Below are 12,405 nucleotides of genomic sequence, written 5' to 3'. Positions count from 1 at the left end.
GCAGTGACAGTAAACCATGCCCAGTGAAGAATGGGAGATATTACAAGGATGATAGTAAATATCTAAATGAGCCTCTGAGGAGAGAAAACAAACCAAACCATGAAATGTTCAGTAGCAGCACCATCAGCATCCAAGGGCAAGGTCTCTAACCTCTCTGCCGGGCTGTCAGGCTCAATAAAACGGACGAGAGGTGGGGAAGACAGAGTTTCCGTAGCAAAGATTCCTCCCTGGAGCTGAAGTCCAAAGCCATTCAGAGGGTCTCCCCTGAGGACCACCTCTGTCGTCTCCGTGTGGACTATCTGCCCGCCAGGACCCACCGTGCTGGAGGCCAGCGACACTGAGAGGATGAGAGAGGCAGAAGGTCAGGGCAGCCGTGGTCAACACAACAGCCTGGGGCCAGACCTTGGTCTGGTGGTGTTGGGGACAGTGACCGAGGATGAGGGAGGCACTGACAGTGCTGAGATGAGCGGCTCTACCCCAGCTAACCATAGACAACAAGGATGGCAAGGCAAGTGTTCACTCCCCCTCCAACCCAGCCTGGCCAAGGGCTGCTCTTACGTGAGCTCTTGTGCTCCTTCTTCTTCTGCCTCCTCCTCAGCATGGTGGTGCGGGGGCTCATGGGGTGGGAGCTGCGAGGTAGCGTGTTGGAGTTCTGGCACGGGAATCCCTGCGCGTTCATGGTGGGAGACGAGAAGTTGGCAGCCACCAGAGCTGGGGACACACAGAGTGCATTAGGGATGTGCACAGGGGGCTGCAGCAGCAGTTCACTCACTAACAGGGTCACCAAACACCTCACAAGTTTGAAGCAGCTCCTCCTTTCCAGGGCTCAAGACTCAAGGGATGTTTGCTTCCAACAGTTTGGGCACAGTGCAATGTGTCCTCTTCCCTATCCTACTGCCACAAGACAAGAAACCTGGGGCAGCACAGAGCCCACTCCTGACAAGAAGCGCATCTAGAGATTTTGAAGTTGCCATAATCCTGCTGTTAACAAGCAGTTTGGCACTAGGGCTGAGCTAGATGAGCTGTATCACATCCCTACACAACACCAGAGACACCCTTCCCTGTCCCACAGAAACTCATTTTTTCTGTATGAAACCAGGCATGGGAATGTGGGCTTACAGGATGGGTGCACGGGTCTGCCCAGCACACTGCTCTTGTCCCAGCTACCAGATCTGTGTGTGCTGGGCTGCAGATACTAATTTTGTACCTCAGCACTGGGCTGTGGAAGCAGAACTAGATGACTGAGGAGGAAACAAGTGACAAGCCATACTATGGATCTGAATGTTAAGGAAATGGAGGGTCACAACAAGAACGAACACGGGCAGGATGAGGGCAATGCCATGCACTGAAGTTACATTTGCAGTAATCCTGTCCAGATGTCTGGGTCCAAGTGGGTGTCTTGCAGTGTCCAGGGTGGTGGGTGTGACAGTAGTTGACACAGGGGTCCCAACAGTGATGGTGGTCACTCTTCTGGACCTTGACTGATGGCATCCAGGGGAGCAGAAATTGTCGCAGGCAGGAAGGAGAAATGAGAGAAAGAAAAGGTAAGAACCATAAGCCAGGAGATTGTAGAAAAGAGCTTTATACTGCCTCTGAACAAGTCAGGACCCAACCACAGTGTGTCAAGCATCAGCAGCAAAAATGCAACCCCATGTAACCTCATGACACTTGATACAAAGTGGCAGAAATCCACCCCTTTCCCACAATAAAGCTCTGCATCCAGTGCCACCAGCCTGACTCAGCCGTGCTGGCAGTGCACACATGTCATTACCATTTGCAGTCTGTTGTGTGACGTGCAGAAGCTCCATCCAGCCAGGAGTTTCCTGCAGAGACCATCAGCACTCTCTGACAGCACCAGGGAAGCCTCCTTGTGCTGTTTCCCACCTTGCTCCAGAGCTGCCCTCCCTGTGACAAGGCTCGATGCCTTCCCCACTGCTGTGAGCACTTTGCTTGGCTTCAGCATTCGCTTGTTTAGTGGCTACTCTTGCACGAGAATGCACTCATGGATGAAAGTCAGGAGAAGCAGGGAGCCACCTCCAGCTCACCACAACAAAAGGGGGTTTGTACACCACTGCTTAAATTAAAGAGGCCACCAGCAGAGGAAATATGCCAATGCTGTGGCAAACAGCAAAGAAAAGCATAGCACCAACATGGCAGAGCCTGTTCAAGGGCACAGCACTGCTTTAACTTCAACCCTAACCCCAGCATACGTGGGCAGAATCTGTTGCAGCATGACATCCATCATCTGGAAACCCCTGTCCAGGAACTGAAGCTTTGCAACACCAAGTCACAAAGCCACAAGTCTCTTCTGAGTGTCTCAAACAGTGCTCAGGTACAGGTCCCTTGTCTGTTCTCACTGATGCTCCTTTTTCCCTGGGCAGCACAGGGTCAGTTTGGTTTTCCTTGTTCAATACCAGGTATTCTGTTCCAAATCTCTGCACCATGCTGCCTGAATCTGTTTTCCTCCAAGAGGAACTTCTGGCTAACAAGCAAGATTTCAAGCTTTTTTTTTCAGCTAAGCATGGAGAGCATCCCACAGCAGAACATCACCTCAGCCACACATTATCCCAGGGTTCTTCATCTCACAGCCACTTGCACTGATATGTCACCACCTTCCCAGGATGAAATTTCCTCCTGCCTCTGGGTCCTCTGACCAGGCAGAAATGCCACCATCACTGGCACTACCAGAACATTCTTAGGGTGCAAATCTGGGAGAGGGACTTATTTTGTTTACTGAGCCCACCCAGAGATCTCCTCTAAAGGTCATCTGTTAGTGCCTTGAACAGAAGAAATCAATTTTCTGTGTGTGTATCACAGGCATTAAATCATTTAGGTCAGATTTTCCAGACAATATAGTGATTATATTTAATCTTTGCTAAACATTTAGTGAGTTTAACACTTAGTCTATCAAGCTTTTAAAAATACACTTCCAGCTCTGGAGTTTCTGTTTTGTGTATTTTCAAAAGCAAATTTTGAGCCAGGCAGCTTTTAAAAACAACAATCAAATTAGCTATAGCTAGACAAAAAGAAAAGTTCTTGATAAAATTAAACACTTTGAACATAGGGGACAGAGCTTATGGGCATATATACAAAATCATTTAATCCACTTATAATAACTAAAACTCTCCCATTTGTCTATTAATTCTTAGCTTACATTGACAACAGAAAAAATGTGCCTTTGAAACTCAGCTGTCAGCAAATTCAAGGAGAGGAGGCATTTTGGACAATTCTGTGAAACAACCCCTACAACAGCCTTCCCCAATCTTTCACACATCATCCCTGCCTGGGGAAACCCATCCATCCCAGCACTGCTCCTGGGCACCATCTGCCCCCATTGATCCTGTGAGCAGGGTATAATCCTCCCACAAACTCTCCACATGCCCTCAGAACCACAGAGAAAGCCAGCTCAGTTTGACAAATCCCATGCTTCAGCATTAAGCCACATTTCTGCATGGCAACTGATCCAGCACCAGATCTCTCTCCATCTCCTCCAACCAGATGCTGATTACACAAGAAACCACTTTTAGAAAATAGAATGATGAACACCATGCATTCACAGGCTGAAAGGACTCAGTAATGCAAGTGCTGAACAGGGATGGATTTGCATCATATCCTCTCCTCAGTTTCTCTCCCTGGGCTCCACTCTCTTGCCAACCACAAGAGTTTGTTCTTGTGGGGTCCATGTTTCCTCACTCTCCCTGTTGCTAAACTCAGAAAAGCAGCCTGTGGAGTTGGCACAGCATCCTTCTCTAGGATCCCTCACGTGTTAAAGAGTTTAATCCAAAGTTACATCCCTCAGTTTTCATGCTCATGTGTTGCAATTGCTGTCCTAAGTTTGTGTTCTGTATTTCTGCCACAGCAAACTGATCTGTGTATGGAGGTTTGGGTAAACAGGCTCTGATCACAGCAAGCTGTCCTTCCACAGAGCCTCCTTCTCCTGAGCAGCTGCTCAAGGCACATATTCTCAAGAAGATTAGGAGCAGGGCTCTAATGGAAGGAGGAGAATACTTCATTTTAAAGCCTTTGAAAAAGGATTACAGTTTTCCATGTTTTCTTGGGCACAAAGGTCAAGCCATCCATTCACTTTGTTAAACTGCTTCAATTCTGCACAATTTGGACTGGACATTTAAGGAATTTATTTCTAGACATAGAGATGGTTTTAGGTTTCACTGTATCAGTTTAAGGAAGGCCATAAGATATTTTCTTCCTTTCCCCAAACCTCCCTAGAAGAGAGTGGAAAGAGCAGATATGCCCAGAGTTACTGTGCATCAATATTATTAAAATGCATGTCCCTGAGAGACAAGTGATTGAAAATGGTGGAAAAAGGGACTGGTACTGAACAGTCACACCCAAAACACCTGAATTACAAGACTGCCAGTAGAGAGTGTAAGAAAACTGCAAGAAAGAGCTGCAACAAATACACTAATACTGAGGCCAGGTCCCAATGAAATTTATAGGAGAGCCTGAGACAGCTTCTCATGTGGAGAGAGTAACTAACAGTGGGCAACAAGAATGCTCACCAGGGTGAATTCCTAATGACATTTTACAGGCATTTTGGGCTTGATCTTACTGGAGCCAGAATTAACTTCCCTGGTATTTCTTTTGTATGGATGGTGGAAACCAGCAGCTATGGATGGGTTCACTCTACCCCTGGCTGCCCAGACACAGCTGCCTTTAAAGCAGGCTGGTCTGAAAAATGAACACTTGCATTCCAATTTGGAAGTTCATCAGGACCCTGTCCAGCTACTGAACACATCCTTTACAAAGCCTCACCAGGAATCAGCAAATTAAAACTGAGCTTGGAAATGTATTTGCCAGTAGCAAGGTTACTTTCCTCCCTCTTGATCAAAGTCTCTTATCTGAGGCACTAAGGAAGTGGCTTGCACAGTACTCAGCACTGCAAAACCCTGGGATTCCCATCTCCAATTTCCCTATTCAAGCACAGATGTTCAAATGTTGTATCTTTTCCTATTCACATCCTTGAAGAACGTCATCTCATCACATACATTTCATCAATTTTTTTCCCTCTACAGATGTCTCTCTTTGGAATCTGTTGCCAGCGCTCAAAAGCAAGAACCCCTTATAAGGACCTAAAGTGAGTTTTGAGGGTGACCAACAGTGTAGGCACAGAAGACACACCTGTTTCTGGAGGCTTCAAAGGCAGCCTACTTTGGTGAACAGGTAGTATCTCCAGTTTGACATTTTCAGAAGTGGCAGCTAAAAGCTGAGTTGCCTCTAATAAGGAGCAGTGCTCTGTGCTTGTGCCATCAATGGAGAGAATGTGGTCACCAACGTGCAATGCACCACATCTGCAAAGGGAACAGCAGGAGAGGTAATTACACACATGGCCAAAATCCACAGCCTTTCAGTAAGGAGAACACACAAAATTCAACTGCAAATTAGTGCTCAAATTCTTGTTTGTTTCTTTTCATATATAATTTTTTTTCAAATTCCAATGAACCTCAGGTTCAAGTATTACCCAGGTAGGATGGTTGTCATGGTTTGACACTGGCCCAATGCCAGGCACCCACAACAGCCACTCTCTCGCCCTCCCCTTCCACAGCTGAGCAGAGGAGAGAAAAAAATTAAACAAAGGGTTCATGAGTTAAGATAAGGACTGGGAAAAAACATTCCAAGGGCAAAACAGGTTCAACTTCAAGGCATGATGGGATTTTATTACTAACAAAATCAGAGAATAATGAGAAGTGGAAGCCCTTAAAAAGCCTTTTCTTCCCCTAATCTCTCCCTCCTTCCCACTGACAGCAGAGGAAGACAGGAGGTGAGGGTTTTGGTCAGTTCATCACCTGAGGTTTTCTTCCACTGCACAGGGAGAGGAGTTTTTCCCCTGTGAGAATGTGGGGTCCCTCCCACAGAGACAGTTCCCAGTGAACTTCTCCAACACGGTTCCAATCTCACCAGCAGCAGTCCTACCACACCTGCTGCAACGTGAATTCCCCCCACAGGCAGACAGTCCTCCCAAAACTGCTGCAGCATGGCTCTGTCTTCCCACGGGTGCAGTCCTCCAAGGACAGGCTGCTCCAGCCTGGCAGCAGGGCCCTCTCTCTGCACTGGGTCTGCCACTGGATCACAGCCTCCTGCAGGCACCCACCTGCTCCAGCATGGGCAGCTCCCCCACGGGCTGTGGGTGGATCTCTGCATCCCCATGGATCTCTGCATCCCCATGGATCCCCGGGGGCTGTGGATGGATCTCTGCATCCCCATGGATCTCTGCATCCCCATGGATCCCCATGGGCTGTGGGTGGATCTCTGCATCCCCCATGGATCCCCACAAGCTGCAGGGGCACATCTGCTTCACCATGGTCTCATCACAGCCTGCAGAGGAATCTCAGCTCTGGCACTTGGAGCACCTCCTGCCCCTCCTTCTCCACTGCCCGTGGTGTCTCCATGTTGTTTCCCTCACATGTTTTCACCTTCTCCTCTTCTCTAGCTGGATTTAACACTGTATGCAAAACTTCCTTTTGTTTTTCCTCTGAAGTATGTTCTCACACTGGCACTACCACCATCTCTACTCGGCCCAACCTTGGCCAGCAGCACGTCCATCTTCAGAGCCATCAGGGATTGGCTTTGCCAGACATGGTGGAAGCTTCCAGCAGCTTCTCACAGAAGCCACCTCTGTGGCACCTCCCCCTACCAAAAACCAGGCTGTGCAAAACCAAAACATTCATGTTTGTGTCAGTGGTTGTTGGCTTCACAAAAAATCTTTCACGTTTGTAAGAGTGCCCCTCATATCCAGTCTGGATGGCTAAGGGCTCACCCAGCAGTATAGTTACATCCTGGGAGCCAGGAATTCAGCTCAGCAACACAGCTGAGCACAGCTGGTGTTGCACAGCACCTTGCCTGTGCAACCCCACGCAGAGCCTTTCCTGCCTTGTCCGGCAGGAAAAGGCTCCAGACAGAAGCTTCCTTAACAGGCTCTAGCCCTTTCACAGCTCCAGCACAGTCACACCTGAGGTTTTTAAAGCTCAGCTTTCACATGCACTGAGTTACCTGCATTCCTGGTGAGGAGTGCCCACTGCTGGTGCTTCAGATATTTTTAGCACAAACAGTGCTAAGAACATGTGGACATGAAGATTTCGAGGCAAGACTGAGAAGAATGGCTTGTAACTAACAAGGAGAGAAAAAAGCAGCAGAGAAAGGAAAAGCAGAGCTAGGAACAGCCTGTTCAGATCTGTACCTGTCCACCACGCTGGCTGGCTTGATCTTGTCGATGACAATGACCTGCTTGTTCCGGTGCATGGCTGTGGTCAGTGTGATTCCCAGCGTGGACCCTGGAGTCTTTGCTATTTCAACTAGTAAAGGACCGGAAGCATTTGCTACAGTATCTGAAAAACAAGAGAGCACCTCAAGACACTCCTCATACAGCCTTTTCCATCTCTAAACACAGGGGTTGACCAACAGTGCTGACTTGCCATGGGAAGCAGCAAATCTTTAGCTTGGACATCTATGGTCCATGTCACATGGTGAGTTAATAAAGAAGAACACTCAGGAAGAAAAATTGTCTCTGCACAAAATCTACATGATAACGAAGAGTATGACAACAATTCACTCATGGAAAGAACTCTCCTCTCTCTTTACTTTGGATTAAATAGCAATATTGAGGAATAGATTGTTCAAAGGCTATGCAACAGTCATTACAAGCATAAAAAAATGAAGATCATAAGGACATCATTGTTATTGGCTCTTTCCCAAACAAAGCAAAATGAAAAGGCACAAGGATACAGGATCCCACTATCTGATGCACTCAGAAGTTTCATGGTTGATGACAAGCCAGTCAACTCCTCTGTGCTTCAGCACCAGCTTCAAAATACCACCTCAACTGCTTGTTTGAGCTCCTCCCGTATGACAGTGGGAGCAGACACAGCTCTGACAACCCCCTGCTCACAACAGCCTCCACCCCCATCAGACAATACAGAGGCAACTCATTTTTAAAAGATGCACCCCTTCAGTAAGCTTAATAGATGCTGTAAGTGAGACTATGAAACTCCTACGAAATTGCACCTGTTAGCATAAGCCTGCACCAAACCTATCCATCTCTTCTGAGGAAGGGGGAGGACAAAGAAAGCCTGTGTTTCTGGCTGATTAGGCAGAAATTCCCTCCAGCTCTGTTACACACATTTGCTTCCAGATTACCTAAAGCCATCACAAAGAGGTGGGATTCACAAATGCATTATCACCATCCGACATCCAATACCCCATGTGTAGGTGACAGCCCCCACAAAAGCACTCATGAAGACCCAGCCATCACTTCAAAGGAAAGGCCAGCAGAGCCCTCTGAGCACCTGATGCCTCCTCAACCCTTAATTATTCATAGTAAGGCTTTTCCCTTCCAAAGATACACTCCACTAAAAATGCTGATGCTACTTGGCTCCAAACCTGATGCATGGCTCATTTTTGCTCTCTGATTAAGGGGAACTTTAATGCAGATCTGGGAAGCTGAGCTGCAGCAAGGTCTTTTCTGAGACTTGTTGAAGATACTGAGTCTCTGGAGATAGAAATTTACCTTGGAAATTCCCCTTGGGGATCAGCCAAAGGATGCTCAGGCTCTGGTCTACTCACAGTGTCATTTTTCACAGGGGAGGAAGCTGGAGGAATAAGCCACGTTAAAGGTTATGCAGGCTTCACATAAAACACTTTATTCTCTGATGAAAAGGACCACTGGGGAGATCAGCAAGCCTGGTAAAAAGCACAGTCCCAGTTTAATCAAAAGGTACACAAAGCACCCAGCTAAAGCTGCAGAAGGTGCACTTAAGTGTTTATTTGCAAAGGAAGCACCAAGAGACTGAGGATCTCTTCCAACAGCAAACACCAGGTGTATGTCAGTTTTGCAGCCTGTGTATGTCCAGTGCATATTTTCTGAAGAAGGACATGGATTTATATCCCTCCACCTGAAGGGAAGAAGATAAGGAAAATAAAAAGATCCTGCTGGAGCTTTCTTTGCAAGGAAAACACCTCCTCCTCTCCCGTTTACCCAGTGCCCAAGCTGCTCAGCTTTGCCAGGCGCCTCCCAAGGAGGTCTCAGCATGCTGGTGAGAAGAAAGAGCCTCAGGACCTCAGGACCAGGGTTATTAGTGAGATTGTGGGAAACCACAGTCCCTCCTCCAGCCCATGGTCACTCCTCCTGCCACACACAGCACGGGCCACCTCACTGTTCCTTTTAATTCTCATCTCCATCATAGACAAGAATTGCTCCAAATCCATTTTACAGAGGCATTTATTGAGGAAATATCAGCCAAGCCTCTATTAATTGTTCTAGGAGAAGATTTGCCTCAAATCAAAGGTCAGGAGTCAGCAATCCAGCAATATTTGTGAGGCATGATTAACATGGAGCTATTACACTCCAGCTAATTTTAAAGGAAACACAGAAGGGACAGAGTAGGCCATGCAATAACTTTACAGTAAGGAGCCAATTGGCATTGTTGCACTGGCACCAGCAGGTGTTTCTGCACCATCATACACAGCTACAGCCCCCAAGGAGGGCACAAAAGGCTGTGCAACACCTGCTCACACCCATACACCTGCGGGGTACCCAGCAGTATTGTGATGGATACAAGGGGAACAGAGCCTGCTCCAGGTTCTCACTCAACCCAGTGCTGAAGATATGGGAAAGGTGATCACCCCACCACTCAAAACAAGGGGCTGGCAGGCATTTCTAGAAGATCTTTCTCTCAGCAGCTTCTTTTTAAGGAAGTACTGTGGGGGGTGGTTCATTCTTGCACTAGGTTTCTGAGCCTCACATGGCTTTGCTCACCTCTCTGAGGAGGAATGGCTCTTGTAACCAGCCTGGAAAGTGCAATGGCTTGGGGAATAAGCCAAGTGTAATGGTAGGGAGGAATTTTTCCTGCTGTAATGAACTTTGGGAGAGAGGAAGGAATAGAAAATGAGAAGGGAAATGGAAAAGAAAAGGGAAAATGAGAAGAAGGGAAAGGGGGAAGAGGAAATAGGAGAGAGGAAAGGGAAAAGAGGAAAGGGGAAGGGGGGAGGAAAGGGAAAGGGACATCCCTTGCAAATGTAAACAAAATAAACCAAAAACTTCTAGAAGAACCAAACTGGGGAGCTAGCCCTTCCTGCACAGCCCACAGCTCTTGTCACCTGCAGCTTTATAGGCTCATGGAGGCATTTGACTTCCTGGGCCCCTCTTCAAGCTCTAGCCCCTGCCACTGCTTGGCAGACACCAACAAGTCACTCACCTGTGGGACACTACCAGCCAACCACTCCGTCAGCAGGAGAGCTCCACAGGCTTAAAAAATTTCAGCCTAAAACTGAATGGGTGGAGGGGCAGCCAGGGAAAGGGAGAGAAGGAAAAGGACACAGCAAACTGCTTTGCTCATCCATCATCATCATCCCTGCCCTCTTTCATGAGTCAACCCTAAAGGCTCGCAGCCCAGATCCTTGGTACAGGGCACACAGAGATGATTTACAAAGTAACTACTCAAATACCATTTTCTGGCTGGTCAGTTTACTTGAGGTGATCTTTTTTTTTCATTCTCCCCTGTTTTACAAAAGGCCCATAAGATAAAAGTGCAGCCATGGGAAAGCATCTGTTCACTGCAAAGATCATCTGCCATCAGCAAAGGGCAGAGATTTTCCCAGTGCCCCTGGAGGGTCCATGGGCAGTTGGCACTCATTTAAAATGGAAATAGCAGATTATTTTAATTCCTTCAGTGGCCTTGAGAAATCTTAGCCAACCTGACAAACAGCCTGCCATGGTCCCATCCTACACCTCCCTGGCCTCCCTGGTGAAATCCCTACAGGCAGGGGATGCTCGTGGCAATGGCAAGCAGCTGCCACATCCCTCACACCAAAAGCAGGGCTGGCCCCATGCACATCATCCCCAGTGCACAATTTTGGCTGGAAAACCACAGAGACAGCTGGGGAATGCCATGATTCAACACTCCCCCGCAGCAACCCTGGGCTCTCACCAAGGACAGATGCAGAAAAACAACTTTCCTTCCTCAAGGGTCAGCCCACACCACCCCAGCACATACAGCTGCAGCAGAGAGTGAGCACCATATAAAAACCTCTGTTTTCCTGAGGATGAACAGGACAAGCACTACTTCCATTGTGGTATCCCCAAGGATATTATTAAGGGAATAAGAATTAAGAGTCCTTCCTTTAGGCTGAAAATACTTTCTGTTCAGTTATGTTCACCAGTTCTTCCTTTCCCTCACCCTCTTCCAGAGGCTGTAATAATTGTGAGCTAGGGACAATGTACTCATCTCCCACTGCAATTATTAGCTGCTGCCTGGCAAAACTGTCTGCAGAGATTGTTGTAAGCAACACCACCTGTATCACCTTGCCTTAAAAGAAAACAGGAAAAATATATTCCTTTACAGGGTTGCAGAGAGCACTCTCCAGGCAAAAAGTATCTAAGAAAGGGGCAGGTTTTACATTTTTGGTAAATGTCTAGTTCTGGTCCACAGAGCAACACAAGATGGACAGCCCTGCTGTCCCTCCAAGTTCACTCAACCCTCACAGTTTTAGGTGAGAGCTAGCCAAGAACAAACACCTAGACACCAAATCACCTTCATGGCTATTTTTGCTCCAAGTCAGGTCTTAAGCTCATGGCTCCCAGAAAGGCAGAAACCTCTCTGGAGATGGATATGAAACATCACAACCTACTACACAGCTCAACAAGCTTCCAGAAGCAGCACAGTTTCAAATTCTGTGGTAACCCTAAACTCATTAACAACACTCCCTGCAGTAACAGCTGTGTGTCACAAAGCCAGCTCAAAATGACTTTACAGTAGCTAATAATAAACCCTTTCCCAGGGCTTGAAACTTAAAATCAAATTAAAAAACCAAAACAAAAGAAGGAAAAAAAAGAAAAAGGGAAAAAAAAAAAAGAAAAAAAAACCAACCACCAACCCACGAAACCCTCAAACTGTGTAAAATGCTCTTTAGAAATACTCATCCTCTGCCCTCCAGTAAATTCTGTCTTATTTGGGGTCAAGCATTTGATCACCCCTCATTTATTTCAGAAGATCTGAAATAACATTTCTAAGAAAAGGAAGCTCCAGAATTAAGCAGGGTCAAAAATCAGAACCAAGGCCACGGCAAGTCTGCCTGCATGCAGCTCACTCCTCTGCTCACATTTAATAGTGCTATTTGCAGTGCTGGCAGAGCACTCCAGCCCCCTTTAGCTCTGACTTCTCCTGTGCCCTCCCTTCCTACATTAGAAAATCCCCTTTTGCCCTCTCCTCCAAAGCCACTCATCATTCCTATCAAGACACATCACTGCATAAGGCCATTTCAAATGCATTTAAGGAAGCCAGCTTTGAACTTTGCCCCCTACATCCATGCTGGCAGCACATTGCTCAGCAATTTTTCCACTGAAACTGAGTATCCCCATTACTGTCTTTAGTCTCATATTCTTCCCAGGCAGTC

The 12,405-nt window shown here is 47.2% G+C and overlaps 1 protein-coding gene across 6 annotated transcripts in view; it reads right to left on the bottom strand.

Annotated features, from left to right (window-relative positions):
* The window catches only part of GRIP2 (glutamate receptor interacting protein 2), a 261,679-nt gene that overhangs the window by 39,331 nt on the left and 209,943 nt on the right, over positions 1-12,405 (bottom strand). For all 6 annotated transcript variants that reach the window (XM_030227934.2, XM_050979132.1, XM_018915120.3 and 3 more), the window contains 5 exons: positions 7,196-7,343; positions 5,140-5,309; positions 1,356-1,481; positions 559-711; positions 151-337 (listed from right to left, as the gene is read on the bottom strand). In XM_030227934.2, the coding sequence (XP_030083794.1) occupies positions 151-337; positions 559-711; positions 1,356-1,481; positions 5,140-5,309; positions 7,196-7,343 (784 nt within the window). The remainder of the gene's footprint in view (positions 1-150; positions 338-558; positions 712-1,355; positions 1,482-5,139; positions 5,310-7,195; positions 7,344-12,405) is intronic.

The sequence above is a fragment of the Serinus canaria genome, chromosome 12, assembly GCF_022539315.1.
Source record: "Serinus canaria isolate serCan28SL12 chromosome 12, serCan2020, whole genome shotgun sequence".
Lineage (NCBI taxonomy): Eukaryota > Metazoa > Chordata > Aves > Passeriformes > Fringillidae > Serinus > Serinus canaria.
This window is presented reverse-complemented; position numbering and strand designations above follow the sequence as displayed.